Here is a 25,585-nt window from a genome sequence, read left to right as displayed (position 1 = left end):
GTCTTCAAAGGGTGTTGCATTTAATTGCTTCTGATGTTGCCAGTTTCTGGGTGAATTCAACCTCAGCCCACCCACACGCGCCGAAAAAGCACGTACTGTTAGTGGCAGGCCTTAATAGGCGTGCGTCTGTTAAAACAGGCAGGAGCTTCTGGGACCCGGAGGAACTGGAGATATGGTGTGCACTGACTCCATATGCCAGTGATAATCTTCAGGCTGTCTATATAAAATATCTCTGCTGTTCAGGCAGTTTATTTCTTCTTTGTTTGATCTCTTTGTTTCAGTTGACCGTGTTATTTTTGTAAAGTTTTCAGTGCTGCATTATTGTCTTCATTCTGTACAGTATAGTGACGCATATTGGAAACAATGGTAACCGTCAAATAGATTGGATGTCAGCCAGATCCACACTTTTGATCATGGTACCATTATGTGCACATATAGTCTATTTGATCATGTATGATGATGGAATCATGTACCCACCTGGCTTTTTGTCAGGTAGTTGAAAATGTTGATTTTTTTTATCTATATTAAATATTAACATTTTCTTTGTTTAAATGTCCCTAATCCCTGCATTATTGTCTGTGGTGGGTTTTCAATAGGCATGCATCTGTTAGTAGAGTTTGGATGTTGTTCATAATTTCAGCAGGACAAATGTACCAATAATGATCATTTAATTTGGGCCACTGAGTCATCGGAGAACTGGAAATGGGTTTGTGATGGCAGAAACAGACTCTCAGTCCCAAATCTGAACTTGTGTGCACCTGTGTGTGTTTGTGTGGGAGGATGGAAAGGTTAAACAAATTTTGTCCATTTATAGTTCTTCTGAATCCCTTCGTATTTCTCCCTTTCCGTCCTACTCTCTCGCCTTTTCTTTAAGCCTGGCCTGAACTGAAGGCAGCAATTCAGTTGAGAAGGTGAACCCTATCACTCATGAAGCATGGGTGACTGGGAAGAGGAGGTATATGAGAGAGAAGTGAAGATTTGTGCATCTGTGTGTGTGTGTGTGTGTGTGTGTGTGTGTGTGTGTGTGTGTGTGTGTGTGTGTGTGTGTGTGTGTATGAGACAGATAGGAAATGGTCACACATACACTGTATTTGCTCGCCCATCAAAATCATTGAATTCAGGTGTTCCAATCACTTCCATGGCCACAGATGCATAAAACCAAGCACCTAGACATCCAGACAGCTTCTACAATGAAAGGGTCATTGTAGAATGGGTCGCTCTCAGGAGCTCAGTGAATTCCAGCATGGTACCATGATTGCATGCCACCTGTGTAACAAGTCCAGTCGCGAAATTTCCTCACTACTAAATATTCCACAGTCAACTGTCAGTGGGATTATAACAAAGTGGAAGTTATTGGGAACGAAAGCAACTCAGCCACAAAGTGGTTGGCCATGAAAATTGAGACACATAGTGCACAGAGGTCACCAACTTTCTGCAGAGTCAATCGCTGCAAATTTCATGTGGCCTTCAGATCAGCTCAAGAACAGCTTAGAGATCTTCATGGAATGGGTTTCCGTGGCCGAGCAGCTGCATCCAAACCTTATATCACCAAGCGTTGAATGCAGTGGTGTAAAGCCGCCACCACCAGACTCAAGAGCAGTGGAGACGTGTTCTCTGGAGTGACGAATCACACTTCTCTGTCGGCCAGTTGTCAGGAGAACGGTTCTTGACTGCATTGTGCCAAGTGTAAAGTTTGGTGGAGGGGGGATTATGGTGTGGGGTTGCGTTTCAGGAGTTGGGCCCGGCCCCTTAGTTCCAGTGAAAGGAACTCTTAATGCTTCAGCACCAAGAGATTTTGGACAATTTCATGCTCCCAACTTTGTGGAACAGTTTGGGGACGGCCCTTTAATGTTCCAGCATGATTGCGCACCAGTGCACAAAGCAATGTCCATAACGACATGGATGAGCGAGTTTGGTATGGAAGAACTTCACTGGCCTGCACCTTAACCCGATAGAACACCTTTGGGATGAATTACAGTGGAGACTGTGAGCCAGGCCTTCTCGTCCAACATCAGTTTCTGACCTCACCGATTGCGCTTCTGGAAGAATGGTCAAAAATTCCCATAAACACACTCCTAAACCTTGTGGAAAGCCTTCCCAGAAGAGTCGAAGATGTTACAGCTGCAAAGGGTGGGCCGACATCATATTAAACCCTGTGGATTAAGAATGGGATGTCACTCAATGCGTATGAAGGCGTCTGTGTATGAAGGCAAATGAGCGAATACTTTTGGCAACATATATATGTGTATATATACATATATCCTCTCACACACACACACACACACACACACACACACACACACATATATATATATATATATATATATACAGTATTGTGCAAAGTGTGTAAAATCATTTTGTCATTTATCTCTGCAATAATTGTGTTTTTGCCAATACACTACATAACATTATGTAACACAAATGCAACTTTCTGCTTACTGCCTAGATGAGTATATTTCAAAATATGTGTTTAGGTCCTTGCGTGTAAATAATACACGTGGGTCATGTTATTATAGCATATGAGTACTTATGGGACATATGTAACTCCATGTCCTTGTATAAAACTGTCTGTGTGCAGGAGAGAGAAAGAGAGAGAGAGAGAGAGAATTGTTATTGCACTTCAGTCACAGAAATTCTTTCATAAAAGAGATACAGCTAGCTTCTTTGGCTTTTCCATTACCAAGGAAAAATCCATTATGGAAATAGGGGCAGCACTCCTGATGTGCGGTCTATTCCGCTGCTCTGAAAGGCTGCATTATGTCCTTTTGGCCAGGGCTTTTTATGACTAGAAAGTATCTGGTGAAGTAAGGAAGCCTCAGGTAGCACAAAGGAGCAAAGGAAAGAGAAAGAGCCTCTAGAACAGCTGTAGTGCATCGGGTCCATCCCGGGTTCCGCATGACGTTGTGGAGTTGTAATATGCAATGATAGCAATACTTAGTCTGCAGCCCTACTGGCAGTACTGAAATATAGTCAGTTCTCTTCTCATCTTTTATTTAGCTATTAAATAAATAAAGTCTCCTTCTGTTTTCCAGCAAACTGCCCAGTTGGGCAAGAGCAGTGGTGCCCAGAATCTTCTATGTGACAGAGAAGGCGTGGAACTATTACCCTTACACTATTACAGGTAACACACATGCGCATACACATACACATTTGATGGTACATTGGTGCTTCTAAATCCATTTGTTGCCATTAATGCCATAACATGCCTGACCCAGCTCACAAAAGCCTTGAGGAGTTGAATGAGGTTTTGTAGAGTACGTGATCTGTCTTTTCAGAATGTTTCAACATTTTTACGGCTGAGCCTTCTGCTAGTTAAGTGCAAAAGCCACAGCGTGTTCCTATTTCCCTCAGCAGTGATGAGGGGTGAAGATCTCTGGCAGCAGACATCAGGAAGTATTAGAGGGGTTAATGAAATCTGCCCTGGGTCTGTTACAGGGATGGATATATTTCTAAGTGTGAATGAATCTCCTCTACTATCTTTGTACATGGACACGGCCTATGAGGGCACGTAATCAGGAGATGTTAAGGACATGAGTTCCTATAACACACTGTCAATAATCAGAAGATGTTAGTGTACAGCTTTTGTATAACACCCTGACAGTTTGCCATAAGAAGATTAAAGTGTAGAAATTGAGAGAATTGTACCACAGCAGCTGAGTTTACTTACAGAGTTCAGTAGGCTGTGTAGGCTATTTACTAAGGCTATATAATGTGGAACCATTTTTTCCATACAAGAGACACTGTTTCATGTTGAGTTCTCTGCACATGCGACATCTACTTGTTCATATGGTGGGTTTTTTTGTTGGAGGGACTTTTCAGCCATGCTAAGTTGTGCTACATCAGTGCACTAATGGCTTGTTGTCCATCGGACATTGTTGATAAGGGCACCATCACCCCGTACTCTGAGCTCTGCGGGGTTGGATTGATTTATACATTTCACACTCAGTTTGTTACAAGATCCTGTCTGGCCCTGCTAGAGTAGATTAAGTTGAGAGTTTTTGTGGACTACCTTGACATTTTGAATATGTAAAGGCTGCTGTTTGAAAGTCTCAGATGGTAGACAGTTTTACAGCAGACAGAACTAAATGAATTAGCCTAAATCATCAAGGTAAATATTAACATATGGCAACACATGTCTAACACGTTCATACATATTGTTGTGTCTTAATTTATCATTACATTTAATAGCTTCAGTACAAAATAATATAGTTGAGGAGTTTTAGATCCATTTGGGATCCACAAACAGCACTTCATCATCAGCGTTTTAGCATTTTTGAGTGAGCTTGTTCTTTTAGAGGCTCAAATAGTGCAACCTGGTCATTTTAATGACACATTGCAGTCGTTCTTGGTACATTTTACCTTATGAGGTTTGTTCATGATTTTCAGCTGGATGTTAACACACTGACTATGTTTTTGCTCTTTTGTGTGCTTCTGATCCTGCTCCCGCTCGTTCATCCGGCTGCAGAATACACAGTAAGTTTACATTCCGTCTCCTCTGAACACTTTTTTGTGAAGACCGGGTAGCTCCATCAAGGGCTGTATTGTCTGCAGGTGTTTGTTCAAACTCTGCACAGCAATACCTGTTTCTAGTACTCCTGTATCCTTTGTTAAGGTGGTTAATAAAGTCAAGTGGTGCTGGGCAGTATCAGAAAGATACATCCTATTGTGTCTGATGCTGATATGAATGCACAATGTTTTGCGTCAGTGCGCTTTGTAATTATCAGCTTTAATTTCCAAATCAGCCCGATAATAGTAATTAATCGTTTCCATTTATTGGTGAGTAGGTGTAATGCAACAGCTGTCGATATATCTAACTGAGCCGAATGAGCACCGCTGTCATAGTGGTACATGACATATGGTATACAGGTTGTTTACGCTGGGCATATGCTACCGCAGAACCATAGTCACTTTATTTAGAGGCCTGAGTCACGTACTCTAAACAAGGTGATTGTTTGTTCATGTCAAATGGTACAGCAGGTTCACCCACTGCGATTTCCTGATTTGGTTAAATGGGCCTGTGTCGTGATAAATGCGTTTGGTCTGAAACTCTGTAAGTTTTAGGAAAACTCTTGAAAGTGAGTCACTCCGTGTTATTTCTGTACAGTGGGGGTGTCAGGGGGTGGAGTCGGGTGGACGAACAGGAAGAAAAAATGACTCACGAGGGAGAGAGTCCCCACTTTCCCTCGTCCTCTCACTTTCTTATCCATTTAGCTCTCTCTCCTCTGGTTCTCCCTCCCTATCCATCATTTGCTTTCCATTTCTTCTCTTTCTCATTTCTCTCTCTCTCTCTCTCTCTCTCTCTCTTTCCCTACTTCCCTCCCCCATCTAAGTGTGTCCTGAAGCCAGCAGGCGCCCACGCTTCCTAAGGTGTCGTTTTCAGCAACAGCGGAACTTTCTTTGTCGTAAAGCAGTTGCCATGGAAATCTGTCTTCTTGTTCCTGTGCTGTTATTAATAGCTTTAATGGGCTCGTAGAGACCACGCGAAACTTCATGCTCAGATTAAAGTCACCTAATTCACACATGAATCTTATTTCAAGGAATTCTCCAAGTCTGCTATAGTCAGTCTCCATTTGCCCCTTTAGAGGGTTCCTGTTAGGCTTGATCTAAAATCAGAACTGATATTAATTGATTTATCTCTGCTTTATCGTAGCAACTGTTGCTAGGTTGGACAAGTTTACCAGAGTACCAATATTTAGAGTTTTGTGCTGTTAAAAATTGTTAATCCTGTCTGTGTGTTGGGCGCTAATTGCAAGTTTTAATTGCAGTGTTCTGTAAAGTTTGTCCAATATTGCTACAAAAGAATGCATTTGTGAGCAGAGCATCAGTTATAGATTGTCTTATGCCTAATCTACATCTCTGGACCTGCAGACACAATGACTAGGCGTCCAGGTTATACTGCGAAAGTCCACAGAGCCTTAGGGCTGCCTAATTCTGCCACCCATTAAGACTGTAAGGGAAGTAATGCAAACTTCTTGCACACTACAATAGATTCTCCATAGCTGGCTTCAGCAGACTTCACTCCTGATATTACCCTTAATTTGTAGTGAAATGTATGTTACAACATGGAGTTATAGAGCTCCCATAAATGAATAGAAAGAAAATCAAGACAAACATATGAAGAAAGTCAAAAGATTTTGGCGTCAGTATCAACCATATTAACAAGTCGATCTGAGGTTGCAGTTGCAGCCTTGCAGCCTCGCAGATAAGATGTGATGCCTCTATATTCTAGTGAACGTCATGGAATATAGGTTTAAGTCTTTGAGACCAGAAGCCATGGAGCCAGAGTCCAGAGATTTAGATTTGGCATAAGTGTGTGGTCAGGAAATGTCTAAGTCTTCATGTGTGAAGGAAATGAATATGACACCAGTCAAGAGGATCTGAAGAGAGCACTAGTCAGCAACTTTTCTCACCCTTTCTCCACCTCTCTCTCTCTCTCTCTCTCTCTCACCTTTTCTCTTTTCAGTGTTCGTTTTTGCCAAAGTTCTCCATCCACATAGAAACCAAGTATGAAGACAATAAAGGATGCAATGACAATGTGAGTACATTTGGTAGTAAACCTGTGTGTTTGTGCCCGTTTTGTTTCTGTGTGTGTGTGTGTGTGTGTGTGTGTGTGTGTGTGTGTGTGTGTGTGTGTGTGTGTGTGTGTGTGTGTGTGTGGGTGTGTGTGTGTGTGGGTGTGTGTGTGGGTGTGTGTGGGTGTGTGTGTGTGTTTTGATAGCATGAAAGTTTTCCCCCTTCTGCTGGACATCTGGAAACTTTCTGGACAGCCCAACCATCCACCCCCAACTTTCATGTGCATTAATGCATTTTGTCAGTCTCAGCTCCCTGTACGCGCTTGAAAAAATCTCAGCCAGAAGCTAGAAGCTTTGTCGTATCTTTCTCTCTCTCTCTCACACACACACACACACACACACACACACACACTCACTCTCTCGTGCTTTTCCTCTTTTCTATTTTCATTCTATCTTTCTCTCTCTCTCTCCAACGCTCTCTCGCATAAGCCTTCTTCTTCCCTCCCAGCACACCCAGAGTTCAGCAGGGTGTTATCTCTTTTTTCAACTATATTTGTGTGTGTGTGTGTGTGTGTGTGTGTGTGTGTGTGTGTGTGTGTGTGTGTGTGTCATCCCACGTGCCAGCCTGAATTGATTCCTGCATTAAGTAATCGTTCTGCTAGCGTATAGTAAAAGAATGCTTGAGACCGTTTGTCACAATATCGCTGAGAGCCTCTCTTGAGAGCGCACCTGATAAAAAGACTACAGAAGACTGAAGGATATCAGTGTCTGAATACTGAGACATGTTGATAAATACTGTACTGTGCAACACTCAAAGACCACTGGCTGTGTTTACATGCAAAGATTTTTGCCAACCCGAATGAATACATTCCAATTACAGATTCAGACTGAGGTGTATATATGTACACTATTCAACAAAAATCTCCGTTTACATGCTCACTACAAGTAATCCAATGCCACATGACGCACATGCGTGGAGAACCACTTAGAGTAAACATTACCATGACAGCGAACATCACGTGAGTCCAGTCAGAGTGAGATGAGCAGCAGTGAGCAGCACTTGTGTTTTTAATTGCTTCAAAATGATGTCAGACTCAGAAAAACATCCTTCACATGTCCTTATTAAAGAAGGCCGAGAGGAAGACGTTGTGTTCCAAAACACATAAGCTGGACATCCGTCCCACCGCCGTCTTGTAAAGCTCAGAGTATAAACTTCGTCTCCTCTGCAGACCAGTTTCTGCTCCACCATGTTTAACGTTATTAACTTTTGCCAGAGCCGTTTATGAGTTCTCTGTTTTTGCTGTGACGCAAACGCACATGCGCAGAAAATACTTACACATTCCGATTGGAATGTAATCGGATTCAGGAGTTTACATGGCTATTATTCTTCTATTTAATAGATTATTTACAGGATTATCCACCTCGGATAGAAATTGTATTCTGAATGGCCTCAATCGGACTAGACTTGTTCCGATTGAGGTGTTTACATGGATGTATTCTGTTCCAATTGAGCTGTTAGTCGGATTATTAACGGATTATTAGGTTGCATGTAAAAGTGACTACTGTTTGTATACTTTTCAGTCAAAATGGCCATAATACACTTTCATAAAGAAGGGCAAAGTCAATAGAAAATAGGTTTGCAATGCTTGAGTTAAAAAAATATTAAAATATACAAAGAAATGAGACTCCTAACAGCCCAGAGCACAGACCTCAGCATTGTCAAATGTGTTTGGGATAACTTGGATTGTGAGAAACAGAAAACATAAAACCAACTTATAAGACTAAACATTGGAGGTGTGGAAAATATCCCTGCAGATTTCTTTGTGATGCCGAAAGCATGTCTCCCAAAACAGATTGGAATCTGTAATTAACATGTTTTATGTTTTTTATCCTGACGCTGAACTTAATAACTTGTACTTAATGGTTGTTTTGACTGTAAATTAATTAAATGAACGGTGATCTCTTACTTTTTGTACAGTACTGCATTCTGGAATATACAGCACTGTGCCCATCCACACACTAGTCCTAAACAACTAAAGCCCTATTGGAGCTGGATTAGTTTTGCCACAGGAGGTCTGGTCATGTAACTTGTGTGTGTTTTAACTGACCAATTGCTAATTGATAGAGGCTCTGTGTAATTTCCCCAAAGAGCCCAGAACTAAACATCATCGCGCTGCATTATTCAACAGGCAACTCAGTTCTGAACAACAGGTTGTTCAGCTAAATGACTTACAGACAAGCATTAGGCTAGTAAAGTGGGTTCATTCAACTTACCAAATGCCAGACAAGACAGAAAACCTGTGAAAGGGATTTTCAAAATATTTTGTTTTCCTTCTCCTTGTAATTTATCCATCACTAAATATGTTGTGACTTTTGCACAGCACTGTGCATATACAGCTGACAGTTTTTCTATGCACCAAACAATGTCATCTTAATTTCTTAAATAGCATTAACATGTTGCTATTAAAGAAATTCCATATGAGTGTGTAGTCATATCAGTCTGTTCTGACCCAGGACAACAAATAAACCCTTGCTAATTTCACTTCACATCATTTGACAAGTGCTACAAGGAAAATCAGCTACTTTTAGCTGCTATTAGTAGCTGTGTACTGTTTCCCTTTCCTCTGTGTTCCTATATATTTATAGCCTTAATAGTCTTGTTATTGGCTATTATGTAAAAAGTTTTTAAACGTATAAAATGTTTCAACGGTCTCATATCAGTTTCTGCTGTGCTGTAATGGCCTGGTATTTGACCCTGTGTTCAGGTTTAAATTTCAGACTGTCAACATAACCTTAGTCTTCTGTTTTTCCTGATCGCACCATTTTTCAGTTTTTTTATTATTTCTTCTTTGTCTGATGTTTGTTTCTCATTCTTTATCATGAATCTCTGTTTTTCTTTATGTCTGTGTTGATGGCTGTTAACAGTCTCAGTAAAGTGCCACAGCTGCCCCAAGTCTAACTGAGAGCAGGGTAAACATGCGATATCAGTTTTGCCCTTCACTGTAATCACTCTCTCAGAAAGACGGAGTGAGAAGAGATTATGAAGTGATGAAAATAAGCATGTGAGTGTGTGTTTGTTTTTATACATTTTCAGGACAAATAATGTCCTGTCCTTATACTAAAACCAGAGCTGACCTACAGAACCAACTAAAAGTTGGTCCTGAGTTGTAAAGTGCTTTTACAATAGCTCTATGAATCTTTTTTAAAACTAAAATAGAAAAAATATTTTTTGGTGTGTGAAGTTAAGGTTAGGACTAGGTTTAGGTTTTGGCTTAGATAATCTTATTACATATAGACACAGATATGTAATACATAATAGTCCTTTCATTATTACATGCAAGTCTTGCAGAGGCATAGTACATATGGGACATGTAATTACATATAGGTATTTGCATGCACAGTAAATGTGGGACATTATTTCATATGGGTATATATGTAAAACATGGTATTATACATACTGTATTTATTTGTATGTTTTATGATTTATATATTTTTTGGAAACGGGGTTGTAATTAGAACTATTTCTAATGGCTAAAACCACAGATAAAAATGCAAAATAAAAACTCAGATATAACAACTCTTGTATAATTATGGAATATGTTACTAGTACATATGTATATAGTTTGATATACAGCTATATGCAAAAGTTTGGGTGCCTCTGGTCAAATTTTGTTAATTTTATAAGTGAAAATTAATGCGCGATTGCTGGTTTTGGATGTTGGAAATAAAACATAAAATGTGGCCTGTGAAGGAGTGTTGGCACACTCAGAACTCAGAGAATAAATAGAAACGATGCGCCAAAAATAGCAGAAATGCTAAGTTAAGTTTGTTTCCTGTAGAGAATGTTAACATATTTTCACTTTCAAAATTCACAAAAAGTATAATTTGACTGGAAGTATTCAAACTCACACGCTACTGTAAAACACATATGCATGGATGTGCTTCGGTGTAAATGAGAGAGCATTAGAGACTCTTTGCTGTACTTAGCAATTCTTTCGTTAATTTTCGTTAAACTTAGCGTTCCTCTGTATTTTCCTCCTAAAGGGGAGGCTGACATTTGTCCTTCAGTGCAACTTGATCACTCTCACACCCTCCACTCTACTCCATCACTCACCCCACTCTCTCTCTTTCACACTCTCTCACTCTCACACCCTCTCTCACGTCAGCCCCTCTCTCTCTCTCTCTCTCTCTCTCTCTGTCCCTTTTTTCACTCTCATTCACTCACTTTCTCTCACTCGCTTGCTCACTCATTTGGTCTTTTTATCTCACATTCTGTCACCCCTCTCTCTCTCTCTGTCTCTCTCTCTCACCCTCTCTCTCACCCTCTCTCTTTCTCTCTGTTGCTTGCTCAGGTATTGATTGGGGGCTCTCCATGTCCATAGATAAGGGCAGTACCTCAGAGAGTCTTACACACATAGAAGCTTCATCTTCCAGTGCATTTTTTGACTTTTAAACTGATGCTTTATCCTTTTCCCTGATTCACAAGGCCACCACATAACCAGCCTATGTACAGTTTGAAATGTTCCAAGCAAATTCTACTATGAACCACAAGCACATGTCTGTGCTACATATCGCTGTTGTCAGAACAAAACCTCTATCTCCAAAACATTAACTTTACAGGAGAAGGAAAAAACATACTTTTAATGTAAGTCAACGGAACAAGACTTTTTCTGAATCATTTTGGGCCTTTTCTTTTAGTCCATTCATCATGAAATTTACACATAATGTAAAGAATAATAGGTATTTTCATATTATGTCAAAAATGGAGATATGAGGTTTTGTTCCGACAGAAGCGATATGCAGCATTAGTGTGACTTAAAATAGACTTAATATACTTAACCATTAAATTATTTGGTTTGCATGCAAGTAGCAAGAAGATCTTCTGTTTTCTTGTCTGCATTTATTAATTTCACTTCAAACAAAACAAACGATATTTGAATCGCATTCACCCGTCCGTGGGTGAGGTCTTCCCCAGGATGCTTGATTGAGTGGGTTGTACATGTGGTTTGCAAAACAGTAATATCGCCTGGAGCTTAGATAACATGGGGCTAGTTATTGTGAATAAAATACAAGTATATTGGTGCGATGACCCAATACCCAATACTACCTAACTCTTAAAAAAGACCAGGTGCAAGTAGATGTAGAGTCCGACAGTTCATATAGAAGCCGGCACACAGAGGCATTTACTTCTTCTTTCCAAAGGCCAATAACCACCATTATAGATGCAGGGCAAAACAAAAAAGCCTCTCTGCCAGAGTCTCAGTCACATACACTATAAGGCCAAAAGTATGTTCAGGTGTTTCAGCTGCACCCATTACTTACAGGTGTATAAAATCAGACATGTAGCCATGCAATATCCATAGACAAACACTGGCAGTTGAATGGGTCATACTGAAGAGTTTAGTGACTTTAAAAGTGGCGGCACTGTCATAGGATGCCACCTTTGCCACAAGTTATGTAAAATAACTGTGAATACTATTATTATAAAATGAACGTGTCTAGGAGTAACAACAGCTCAGCCTCAAAGTTGTACACCACACAAACTTATGAGTGGGACATGCATAATGCTGAAGTGCATAGTGGTAAAAATTGCCTATTCTGTTGCATCACTCACTACAAAGATTCAAACTACATCTGGAAGCAACATCAGCAAAAGAACTGTACATCAGTTTTCAGGAAACCAGTTTCATGAACTATGTTTCCATAGCTGAGCATCTGCATACAAGCCTACGATAATTATGCACAATGCCAAGTGTCAGCTGGAGAGGTGTAAGGCACACTGCCACTGGACTCTGGAGCAGTGGAAACATGTTCTCTGGCGTCATAAATCAAACCTCAATATCTGACAGTCTGATAGAAGAATTTGTGTGCTGGAATGCTAGGATACCCACCGGAATGCATAGTGCCAAAAGTAAAGTTTGGTGGAGGAGGGATAATGGGCTGGAGCTGTTTTTTGGAGCTGTTTGGGGCACTTTGTTTCAGTGAAGGGTGATGTTATTGCTACAGAATACAAAGACATTTTACAGTTATATGCTTCCAACTTTGTAGCAGATGTTTGGTGAATGCTGTTTCCTCTTTAAGCCTTTGTGCATAAAGCGAGCTCCATAAAGATGTCGTTTGACGAGTTTAGTGTGGAGGAATTCCATTGTGCGTCAGGCCTTCGGATCCAACATCAGTCCCTGACCTCACAAATGCTTTTTTTTTTAACTGAATGAGTGCAGATTTCTAACACATACACCAAAATCTTGTGGGAAGCCCTCTCAGAAGAGTGGAGGCTGTTATAGCAGTAAATGAGGGCAATTCCATGTTTTTGGAATTGCATGTACAGCAAGCTCACGTGGGTGTGTTGCTCAGATGTACTCATATTTTTGGCCCAGTAGTGTAGCTTGTGCAACATTTTTGGAGATGTCTAGGTTTCTGCTAGAGTCTCAGTCACATACACTATATGGCCAAAAGTAAGTGGACACCCCTCCCAGTTGTTGAGGTGACCTGATGCAGCCGCAGTATGTGTTCATAATTAGCTTGAAATTAAATTTCAGGTTACCAAGGCCAGCTACTTTTGCAAGCTGCAAGGCCATTTCCACACACTTGAGAATCTTGCTGTGAAATTGAGGAGCCATCAACAAACACAGGACAGAAGACAAAAGAGAGTTACCTCACTTGGAGGGTTAATAAATAGTTATTTTTCCAGTAAAACATTCTATAGGAGTAAAAATCTACCCTAGCTTTACAAATAGAAATTGGGGAAAAGGCTCATATTGTTATATGCCTTCTCATATACATCTCAGTCTGAGCGTTGAAATAGCATTACTTTGTAAGCACATGTTCAAGCCCTGCAACTATGAGTAGCTGCTATGACTGAGGCCTTTGTTAAAGTTTCCCAATAACATGTTTTTGAGGTTTTTAAGAGATGGAGAAAATCCCACGCAAAACCAGCTGCCACTAGTTGCCCAAACTTTAGTAAATCAATGTGACCATGCATTTTTTACACAGTCCTCCCACATTTTGTGTGATCCTACTGCAGATACGTAAATATGGGAAAGAGAAACACATTTTTCTTTTCTTTTTTTTCCCTCATGTACAAGTACATTTAGGCCTGTTGACCAGCTTCATAGATAACCCGTGGTCAAAAATACATCATGAAACTGGCACAAAAGGCTTATTATATCTGGCCATCAGAGATCTGATGAGCCAATTTCAGCTCTCTGAGGTGTCGTCTTCACCTTTGCAGGGGCTCATTTACCACCAGTGGTTTTCGTGTATATAGAGACTATCAGAGACTTTCCTGGGGCAACTACAAGCATTACAGTCAGTGTGAACCTGTTGAACCGTCTTCCCTACACTCTCTCATCCTGTCTTTCTCTCTGTACATGTGTGCATGTGTGTGGGGTGGGGTGTGGGGGGGGTGTCGTCATTCTTCCCCCGAAGCACAGTGTGATAACACCAGCTCGCTAGAGTGAGCACACTGCCCCCACTGAGACAGACTTACAGCCTCTCTCTGGCACTTCTTAATCCAATCCCATTACATCAGCTCTGCACTGTTAATACATACATTTATTCTACATTTAAGACATACTAGGGAACACAGCTTTTATTAGATAGTCCTGAAAGACAGCAGCATCCATCTTAAAGCAATTTGGGGATCTAGACCTCTTCTGTAAAAACAAGCATTTACATTTCTAATGTCACAGTGCTTTGTAGTTCTAATTATAATTGAATGTTGCAGTGAGATTTCTAAAATAACTCCCAAAAAACAGATCTATGAAGTACTACTTAGTCTCAAGCATCCTCCAGGCAGCATTAGACTCTTATGTAATAATGAGTGAGTGGAATATATGAACATTTAACCAACAACTCCCCCTACTGGAACCACTGTTGGAGTAACCCAAAAGCTTGGGATTGACTTTAATTGCATATAACCCAGGGCATTTCGCTTTAATTACAGTTACAGATGTCTCTCTGTGGTTATTCTCCTGGGGACACAGTTCTATTTTGTTGTGGTCTATTTAATTCTATTCTACTCTGCTGTTAAGCTAATGTACTGCTTTAAGACAAATGTCTAATTTTACTCTTTTCGAGGAAATTAGTGTTGCTTCAGTAGATCGCTAACTCTGAGTGTCCCTCATGTGTGTAGATCTTTGATAATGAGCTGAAGGACCAAGAGAGAGAAGTGTGCTTCGTAGACATCGCATACGACGAGATTCCAGAGCGCTATTACAAGGAGTCCGAGGTGAGAAGTGTAAGCTGTCTCAAGGAGTCTCCTTGAAGTCATTAATGTCCATGTGTGAAATGGTTTTCTTTGGGCCCTTTGTTGTCTCAGCTTGCCTCAAACCAGTCAAACCACATTGCTAAAAGGTGGGCTTTTATCTCTTAATCAGGGGGGTGTTGAGCTCAACTTCTAAAAGGGCCATGTTGAAAAATCTCAATCTGTTTCTATTTTATTTTTGCTTAACCTTTTGCCATCAAATATGCCAAAACTACAACAACAAGAATTCTTGAACGAGTCAAAAATAAATTTAAATAAAAACCAATTGTTTTATATAAAACAACAGAGTACATTAGCTCTTATAGTCATTAAATGTCCCCAATGTTCTTTTAAAACTGCATATTCGCTTCAAGTAGACTCTTTTTTTTGTGGTGCTGTCCCATTGTTGGGGATGGCACCACACATTATTTTGCAGTGCATGGCAGGAACTGTAGTGCAGCTCATCATGAAATGGGCGAAAATTAATAGAAAATTAAAATCATTTTGCGTGCTGAATAAGATCTGCCTGACTTGGTCTGCGGGCCTTGTGTTTGAAATGTGGCCCTTTGTGGACAGTCGTGGGCTGGAGGTTAGGGAACTGGCCCTGTGACCGGAAGGTTGCCGGTTCGATCCCCAGTGCCGACAGTCCTTGAGCAAGACACTTAACCCCCAGTTGCTCCCTGGGTGCCCTGGATAGGGCTGTCTACCACTCCGGGCAGGTGTGCTCACTGCCCCCTAGTGTGTGTGTATTCACTAGTGTGTATGTGGTGTTTCACTTCATGCATGGGTTAAATGCGGAGGTGGGATTAAAAAACTCAATGTATCATATTAAATCTTTTGGTCTCTTGGCACTACTGATTTAATAGAAATCGAAAATCAAGATTTGATTTTGAAAAAATGAAAATTACATGTGATCAGAAACTATTACTCATCCAAAGCATAACTACACAAAATTTCATCACTTTATACCAATCGAAATAAAAGTTATGCAGCATTTTTCCTTCTTAATACACTTTATTGATTGTTGGCCAGTAGACAGCTAAGATGATGAACTATTCAGTTGTTCATTCACAAGTTGTTGAAACAACCATAATTTCATTCTTCAACAGCCGTGCTCAGTCAGAACCACTAAACTACATATTTTGCTACGCATTTTGAACACGACACGCTAATCTTTAAAACATGTTTGCGGATAAGCAGGACCTGCGCTATTTTAAATCGGAGAAGACGTCTCGCGGCATGCTGCAGGAAGGCTGGCGTGACACGCAGAACCCCATCATGTGCTCCTACAAACTTGTCACCGTCAAGTTTGAAGTGTGGGGCCTCCAGACACGTGTCGAGCAGTTTGTGCACAAGGTACGAGACACTTTCTGTTTGACTGAATTCATACCGTATATTTTTAGAAAGAGCATTACGATGTGTTGTATTGTTATAATTCCCCACCTCTTTTCTACCGTTCTCTCTTCTCTCCTTCTCTCTTTTTCTTTTCCCACTTTCTTTCTCTACCCCTACTTTCCTCTTTATTTCTCTATTATTCTATCCTGTTTTTCTGTCATCTCATTTTTCCCTCCCTTTCTTTTTTCTATCCTTCTTTTTTTCTCACATTTTTTCTATCCCTTTTTCTCTCCTTTTTTGTTTCCCCCTTTACCTTTCTCTCTCCTCTCTTTTACTCTTCCCCTTCTTTTTCTCTCCTCTCGAACTTCGCCTTTGTTTTTTCTCTTTCCTTTTGTCCTCCCTCCCCCCCATCTTTTTTTCTTTCTCTCTCCTTTCTCTCCACCTTTTTCTCCTTTTCTGTCCCTCTTCTATTTTGCACTCTCTCTTTCTATCTCTTTCTCTATCTCTCTCTCTCTCCCTCTCTCCTTCTTTCTCCTGCAGGTGGTGAGAGATGTGCTGTTGCTGGGCCATAGACAGGCCTTTGCCTGGGTGGATGAATGGATAGGTACGTTTGAGAAGGCCTGCATGTACTGTTTGGGCTGCTCTCCTCAGCACCTTATTATAGAACATATCTGCATGTTGGCATATGTGTGTGTGTGTGTGTGTATATATATATATATATATATATATATATATAGTAAAATGGGTGCTCTCTGTGGCTCACTGTCTGTGTGTGTTCCTTTTGTTTTGGGTTCAACTGATATTACAGCTTTATTCTCTCTTTTCTGCTAGTTATTTTCAGTAATAGCTGTGCTCTTCTGTGAGTTTGTGTGTGCTGTACAGTCTCGATCCCTCTGGGTCCAATAACCACATTAGAGCTCCATTAAAGCTGCTCTCAGAGAGAGTGGCTTTTACAAGAAAAATTGCATGTAAATTGGCTAATGTCAGCATTCTTTTTAACAGTAACAATAGTAACAATAAAATTGGCCTACTCTAGGGGCTTTTTTGTGATGAAGAGATTCCGGAGGGCGTTGTTCCAGCCGTGTAGTCTGCTAAGAGATAGTTAGTTTGAAATATTCTGCACATACACAGTAGAAGGCATGAGTCTGATTGGTGCCTGATTCTGTGTAGACCCTACTACATTGGGTAAGTGCAGTGCATATTGCTGATGCTGAAACAAAAAGGCTGCTCTCTTTACATATTGTAGCAGATAAGTGGACTTTAAAGAAGAACACTATAGAGAAGTTTACTTTCTGATATCTATGAAATAGCCTGTTATTTTTCTCTTTTCTTCTCTTACTTGGATGCTAACATGTTTATTGCTGCATGATAGAATATCCTCTGTCCATTTTTAAAGTCATGGTTTTTGTTTCGGTCTGTTTTTTGTTTGATCTGCTGTTTGTTCTGTTTGCTAAGTTTAAGGGATGCTAACCATCGCCCTTCCTTAGGTTTTGCATCCCTTTGCCCGATTCTCCCCTTTCTCCTTCTCGTCCAGACCCTGCTCAACTAACGTCTAAGCTAGCTTTCCCACTTATGCCCCACACCAGTCCCTCAAGGTTCAAAAGTCTAGATCTAACATCCTCTCACCTTTCACCTGCGTGTCACATCCACCTAAATCCTCGATCCCTTTGCCTTCAAACTCTCAAACTAACCCTTAACACCACTATGCCCCACCCTCAGTGTCCCTAACCGAAGATGCCCATGGTTTTTGCCACCTTCGTCCCCTCCCTTTTTGCAGATATGACTTTGGAGGATGTTCGGGAGTACGAGAGGCAAATGCATGAGAAAACCAACATTAAAGTTTGCCATGACCAGCAAGAGCATTCCACCAGTTCATCTCCATCTCTGGATGGCTTAGGGAACCTTGACAAAGTCAGCGTATGTGTCGATTTCTTTTTAAACATCCTCTACCTCAGTGAGATGGATGGATTCCTCTTATTCACCTCAATTAGAAGTGGTACACTGAGATCCCACTCATTTGTAAACTGTCCCAACATTCAGCCACCATCTATGGCTGTAACCAGCACTCAGTACAGTAACTGAGGCATGTACAGATTATAACATGATTGTTTAGTGTGATTAAGTTGTTCTTTGTTTGTTTATTTGTTTTTTGGGTTTTTTTTTTTGGTTTTTTTTTATGTTCTTTTAGAAAAGCTAACAAAAAGCTTAAACTAGTGTGGCTGTTTGGAACTCCTCATGATCCTGTGTGCCAGCTCTGAAGTGCATGATGCTCTTAGTATTAAGTAATAAATGAAGCTTCTGTTTTTGATGACTCATTAATGTTTTGGTTTCCCTTTTTTTTAAAGACATGACAATGGATGAGGTAAGAGAGTTTGAGCGTACGATCCAAGAGGCCACAAATCAGAAGATCGGAATGTTCCCACCGTCCATTTCCATTGGTGAGACACCGGTCTCATCTCTGGCTCCTAACGGTCCAGCAAGTGCCCCATCCACCCCGCTCTACACCGACGCCCCAGAGTTCCTCTCCGTCCCCAAAGATCGTCCTCGCAAGAAATCTGCCCCAGAAACCCTTACTCTGCCTGAACCTGTACAATCAGAGTCTGCTCCTTCCTCTGGTTCAGCCACTAACCATGCCTCCCTCAGCCCTGCACCCACTCAGATGGAGTGATTCGGTTTGAGGCCCACCTCCTCCTGACTTTCTTCCTTCATTATGGATTATCTTAACACAGTTCATCTGCCGTCCTCGTTTCACGTGTTCCTGTTATAAATGCTATTTCTGAAAGACTCCATTTCCTAGATGTCATAGCCTAGCAGGTTTGGCCTCTGATCCTGTAGGTGGGCTTCCTGCCTTGAGTTAACAGTTTATATTTTTTCAGTATCGAAAAGCATCAGTAGTGTTGAACTACTATCATTTAAATAATTGGTCATTTTTGCCATGCTTTAAAAAAAATCTTGCAGACTGCTTGCGATGGCTAGACAGATTACCTGTTTATTTTTTTTCAAGCATTATGTCATGAAATCATTCCAATCGATTAGGTGACTATCCACATGTGGCCTAAATATGGTTGCCTTAGCAACTGCCAAGCAGATATCCATGAGCAGAGCCTAGGATTAGGGTGAAATGTCATTTTCGAGAATGTCTCCTCACAACATGTAGGCACAACTCGTCAAAATTCAAATAGAACTCACTTCATATTCACTGATGTTTTCTCTTTTTTCCCTTTTTAATGTCTGTTCACTCACAGCTGCACACATGCAACATTCAGCCAATCAGAATGCTTCTCAGGTCTTCATAGGTCGCAGCCTTTCGAAAATTATGGCAGGAAATAAGTAACACTTCTTTCTCTTATTGCTGATTTTTAGATATACAGCCACCCAAGTTTCCAGGGTTACCTGACCTGTGGCCCACAGACTAGACTTGTCTTTCCTGTTTTATTTAGACATGCTCCAATCCAGTTTTCTCTCTCTGATCTCTGAATTCAGCTGATATGGAGTACTTCTATGATACCAGTGTTCTGTCCAGTCACTCACGTTTCATAGTAGCCTCAACATAAACACAGTAGAGGTTAATGTAATATAGCGGACATGGTCAAACAACAACGTTCTCTTTAGGATTGTGCACTTTTGAATCATATTGTTTTAGAAGATTCATAAAAAGATATTGCATTGGTCAGTATTGGTCAGTATCAGTGCTGATACTGATATGATTTGATGACTAATATGATCTTTCCCTGTCCTAACCAGATAAGCTGTTCTTTAGCAGCCAGACCACAAATCTAAATTTATTGTCAGCTGCATTCTGTAGCCTTTGGCTAATACAGTTATTCTGCAGGGCAAAAGGATGAAAGCGCCTCTGCCTGCTGCGGCCTATTTTAGCACAGCTGACAGTAACATTTTTGAGAGCACAAGGTGTAGGAGAAAATGAACAACATAACAGGCTATTTCACAACAAAATCAGTCTTACAGACTTGATATTTGCTGGAAATTCACTATGCTTTTCCCCTTTTCAGCATCTCAGTCAAATAAAGGCACGCATGTTCTCAGCCCTCAGTGAGGAGTTCAGTGGGGAGCGTACATTTCTACATTTCTGGGAGGAGTTTATTGTCTGCATGTATGAACGAATCAAACTAGCCTTATAAGCCTAACCTTCGCTGATGTCTCTGGATGCCTGATGTCTTAGCTTCCAATTTACTTTTAGAATAACGTCCGATGTAAATGCACATGGAAATGTATTAAAAGTACACTTTCACTTTTCCAAACTTTTTTCAACTTGGCAAGTTTGTGCACATTCTTGACTTGAGAGAAGGCTAGGGGAGAAAAAATGTGACCCAAGGACACCCACGTTGTTGGCTGCACTCTTAAAATGCTTTCTCAACTAGCTGCTCTTTCCCTTTGGAAACAAACGTAGATGTGATTATTCCAAGCTGCATGGACTGTTCACAGGCTCAAGCCATGTGCATATCCATTTAGGAGGCTGGTGAATGCAGTTCAGTAGTTTTATACAGATGAAAGCGCATCAAAGTGAAACTGAGCATGCTCTTACTGAAACAGTGGCTCCGACAGTGCCTCTGCATGCAAGTGTAAATAAATAAACAAACTTAATATATGTGTATACCAAAATCTCAGACACGTGTACTAGGAAAAAATCCTCAGTTGAAGTCCCTGCAAGGGAGGTTTTTTTTTGTTTGTTTGGTTTTTTTTGTGTCTTAGTTTCTTTTAATAATTGGTAGAAAGATTTAACGTTCTTTGGTTATTTTTTATTAGTAGTAAATGACTGCTGTGTTTTAAGTCAGTCTGAAGCACCTTGAACGAGATGTTATAACTTGAGCCCAGAGCCATTTTTGACAAAAAAAAAAAAAAGAAAAGAAAAAAAAATGAAATTAAGACTTGACCGTGCTGCTACTTGAGTCCTTACAACTGCATTAGTATTTAACACCCAAAATCTTGGATCCAGTTCTTCTTTCGATTGTTTTTGGTTCTCATATCTGAGTCAAATTTGGTTTGATTTTATTATTATTATTAATTTTTTTTGTAATTAGGTCTAAACATACACATGTGTTTATTTCGCTATGCTACAGTTTCTTTCAGTAATTCTTTTTCTACTTTCACACCGAAGGAAAATTTACTGATGAATTTTAGTGATCATTTAACATGTGCTGTTGCAGCAGGTCTACCGCAAACAGGCTTGCTGGCAGTGTCTAATTGGGACTTAACTGTAATATGTTATCTGGAACCCCGGTGTGTTCAGAAAAACTCAGTCTTGAACCTCAGCAGATATAGTCTAAGATCCATGGCACTGCATATGTACCTAGACTCCAGGGATATGTTTCTGTTGAAGACCGTAGTGCTTCTGTCTGAAATGGGTTTTGTAAATAGGCTGTAATTTGTTTTGTTTTGTTTTGGGGAGTTTTTAGCTTTGCCACGTGTTCGTAAAGTTGAACATTTCGGAGTAGATCTCCTGTGAAGAGTGAGCATATTTTTGTTTGTTAATTGAAGGATTGTTATATAGACTTTCTTGCTTCAAATGGTTATTTTTGTTCTGTTCAAGTGCAAATGCTTTTCCCTGTTATGCACAGAAGGATTAATGAACGTGAATCAGGTTCATTCTTACATCTGCTAGCTTTGCTCTCCTTTTTTCTATTTTAAATATCTTTGAAAACAAGTAGAAGAGTCATTAAAGACAAATGTTCTTTTGTAAATTTTAAACAGATTATGTGGGGTTTTTTTGTAAAATTTAGTAAACAGTGGTTGCTGTTGAGTTTTCTCTGTTTTAAGTAGCTGATCAGCTTCTCTTATCTCTTCCCTCTGTGGCCTGAATATTGCACTTCAAAGGCCAGTGCTTCTCGGAACACGACTGAACTAATCTAGGTCCAGTTTCCTGAAAGTATCTTGTGTTAAGATCATCTAAGAAGTGGATCAGTAAAAAATCTAATTTACCCAATTTGCACTTATCTCAGATGTAGTAAATTGGCCAAGACATGCTTGGAGTCCAAATGTTGCATCTGTAGTATAGAATTAGAGCTATGAGGCTAATATTGCTCTTAAATGGTAGAGTGAGCATCTCACTGAACCCCCTCTCTACTAGCTTAAAGCAACAGGTTCGTGAAAAATCTCTGATATAGTCGATTAGCTAAGACGTTTCTGAAGTGCAGATTTTTGCTTCTATAGTTTAGGACCCGAGTTACAAAGCTAACATTGCTAACAAACACTAAGACTCGAAAAATCACTCAAATAGCTCAGTTTTTTTTTTCTGTAAAAAAAACTCAACTTCTCAACATGCTCAAGCCACATCTAGGTCTTGATTAAGGTCACTTAGACTTATTAATGTGGTTTAAGACACAGAATGGCTTACTGTGAGCTATAAAAATGAACAAAGCTTTGGGCGGTCACTTAAAACAACAGGGTGTGTATTCACAAACCACCTCAGGAGTCAGTGTTGCCTTAAATATGGGGGAACCTGATCCGAGATCAGTCCTGCTTTGTGAATATCAAACCATATTGACAAGTCTGCACAACCTCACTGAAGACCTGGCTGCAGTTTGAGCAGGCTGAGAGAAGTGTCGGCGATGTATTTTACTGGAACTTTTTGGGTGACTATTAAGTTCTAGTGCTTGTTGGCAATGTTAGCCTCGTAACTCCAGTCCTAAACTATAGAAGCAAAATTTTGTGCTCCAAAAATGTCTTGGCTGATCAGCTATATCTCACACATTTGTAAAGTTGTGTAAATTAGATTTTTCACTGAACTGTTGCTTTAACTAGTAGAGAGAGTGTTCAGTGTGATGCTCACTCTTCCATTTAAGGTTCATTTACGTGCTGGGTTGCTTTTGAGGGCATTTGGAGCACTTTAACCAGCTCTACAGTGCTTTATGCTGATTTAGGTGCATCTCAGAAGCTTAAGCGGGTAACATCTACCTAAGAGTCAAATGACAGGGAGTTTCACCTGTTATATGAGTTGGAAAGTAGTGTTGCTGTCATATCAGGACTTCATATCTCCATATTTTGATGGGTGTGGTGGAGTGGTGGTGCCACTTTTTGAAAATGCCAGCTTCATTGCCTGGACATTTCATGGTGAATGGACTATTAGAAATGCTCCAAAGTAACTTGGAATAAAATCTAATTACAGTAACTTACATTAGAAAAAAACTAAAAGGGCCAGATTCATGTAGGTGTCTTAAGAAAGAACATCTTCTTAAATGTTTCTTAAATGTTCTTAAGTTTTTTTATTAACTTCATTCTTAAGAAAAATAGTTATGATGAATTTTCTTCTTCTAATAACTTAAGAACTGTCTTGTTTTCTTGCTGAGCAGATTAACGTAATAATGAAAACAACAGTTTTACAAATTCCAAATTATATCTTGTGTTCAGGAACATTCTTGAATTTCTTCATGTTTGTCTTAAGAACGCTTGCAGGGTTTTTGAAAGAAAGTTTTCGTGAATGCGGCCCCAGTTTTCCTTCTCCTTGAAAGCTACTGTTTTGGATACGGGAGGTTTTGTTACGACAGCAGCATCACGTTCATTTCATACTTTTCCAAACATGAAGCTCTCTTCTTTTGGGCGGCTGCACAGCAATACAGTGCTGTGAACTGCCACAGTTGGCACATTTACTGAAAAAAGCATGTTTTGAGCCTCAAAGTTTGAGAAAACCAGCCTGAACTTTGGGTTGTATGTTCCCTGACTTTCACACTGATGAGCACAGTAAGACTTGAACTTTCTAATTAGTAGGTAGTAATCCTGGTGTCTGTAGGTCAATCAGGAGCTTTACAGCCTTAAGAAGAGAACCCCAATGAAATCCGTGTGAAATACGAGGTCGAGTGCTGTCAGGCCGTTAAGCTCACAGAATCCAAACGCTGTTAGTTGCACTTGTTTCTGACGGTCCTCAAGATTTTCACTTTGAGTTTGGGATAGATAGTGATGCTTTTCTTTCCACAGGCCTATGGAAAATACGGAGCCCTGCTGATGACATCCTGTATAAATAAAAATAACGAGTGGCCACCAAGATCCTGGCTTACTAAGTCGTGGCCACGGCTTAATCATCTCGTTCCCACGCCTTACTAAGTCATGACCAAAGTCATGACCACGCATTACTTTTGTTTATTCAGGATGTCACCAGCAGGGCTCTGTAGGAAAGTGACCAAGATTTTAACCTCTCGTGAGCCGGGGCTGGTGATGATGTCATGCTGGTACAGTTTCTTTGTCCACTACGAAGTGCCATCCTTTTTTCACTAATACACGGCCTCTCTGGGTTCCTGTACTCTGGTGTCTTTTTACTGCCCTTAGCTATTATTTTGTTCAGATTAACTGTAATTATTGTTTCACTCTTTTCCTAAATCTTGTAGCAAATAAATTTTACTTGCTATTACATTCCTCCTGTCGCCTGCGTGTTATTGTGCGCCTGTGTGTGACCAAAGAAACTCACAAACGTGAGAAATTTCTGTATTAAACATTTACAATAAACATCATCTTGTCTCAGTTTAACGTCATTTCAGTGAATTGTGCTCCTTTTCTTCACGATAAGCATAAAACATCGCTAATAGTATGTTAAAGCAGTGGTGGACAGTAACTAAGTAAATGTAATTCGTTACTGTACTTAAGTAGTTTTTTCGTGTATCTGTACTGAAGTTTCTCCGTTCTGGCCGACTTTCCTTTCACTCCACTACATTTCAGAGTCTAATATCTGACTTTTTCCTCCACTACATTCTGAGAAATCTGTCGTTCCTTTTGGTTTCTGTGTGTATAAAAACGTAACATATCAAAGCAAAAGAAGCACAAAGCCAGAGCACCAATGATGAACTAACCTAACCTGTAAATAGAGCACAATATAGAAATATGTCCACATATGCAGTCGTGACTGATGCGGCTTTTTTCTGAATTTCTACAAACACCATTTCATTTTATAGTAAATGAGTTTGGGCTGGTTTATGTTTATGAACAGACGCCTACAGATCAACATAGTAAAGGAGCTCATCTGTGATCCTGAGTTTAAAGCCAGTTTTTATTCAGCTTAAACTTGGAACTAAGTTGTGAATAAATCTGAAACTGAAACTTTGCTTGTGTGTAAAAAGTGATTTCAGAGCCACTCGGTTCTCCCTGATGGAACCTGTTTACCTTCAGTGTTTTGTGCTTATGATCATTTTAATAGACGTCAGCGTCACTAATTAATGACGTTCTATTAAAAGACTGGTTTACCAAGAGAGACGCTGGAGGACTTTCACCTGAAATGAGTTCATGAAGCGAGTCTTGTTATAAAAATTATAAAAGGACATCAGAGCCAGAATTACTCTTTTAGTACTTTTACTTTATACTTAAGTACATTTGAAGGTAAATACTTTAGTACTTTTACTCAAGGGGGGGTCTAGAGTAAGGACTTCTACTTTTACTGGAGTAGTATTTTACCCTGGTGTCTCTACTTTAACTCAACTACATGATTTGTGTACTCCGTCCACCTCTGTGCTAAAGCCTCGGTAGAGAGCTACATTTCCCGCTCCACCTTAAG

General features: G+C 40.1%; 1 protein-coding gene across 4 annotated transcripts in view; it reads left to right on the top strand.

Moving 5' to 3' along the window:
• LOC108424775 (cytoplasmic phosphatidylinositol transfer protein 1-like) overlaps nt 1-24,453 on the top strand; it is a 77,228-nt gene extending 52,775 nt beyond the window's left edge. For 2 of the 4 annotated variants that reach the window (XM_017692999.2, XM_017692998.2), the window contains exons 4-10: nt 3,033-3,121; nt 4,466-4,473; nt 6,464-6,535; nt 14,647-14,742; nt 15,958-16,113; nt 16,633-16,696; nt 18,438-24,453. In XM_017692999.2, coding sequence (XP_017548488.1) covers nt 3,033-3,121; nt 4,466-4,473; nt 6,464-6,535; nt 14,647-14,742; nt 15,958-16,113; nt 16,633-16,696; nt 18,438-18,760 — 808 coding nt within the window. In that variant the 3' untranslated portion in view covers nt 18,761-24,453. The other 2 variants (XM_017693001.2, XM_017693000.2) reach the window with 2 other exon arrangements.
• The last annotated feature ends 1,132 nt before the right edge of the window (nt 24,454-25,585 follow it).

The sequence above is a fragment of the Pygocentrus nattereri genome, chromosome 30 (assembly GCF_015220715.1).
Source record: "Pygocentrus nattereri isolate fPygNat1 chromosome 30, fPygNat1.pri, whole genome shotgun sequence".
Lineage (NCBI taxonomy): Eukaryota > Metazoa > Chordata > Actinopteri > Characiformes > Serrasalmidae > Pygocentrus > Pygocentrus nattereri.
This window is presented reverse-complemented; position numbering and strand designations above follow the sequence as displayed.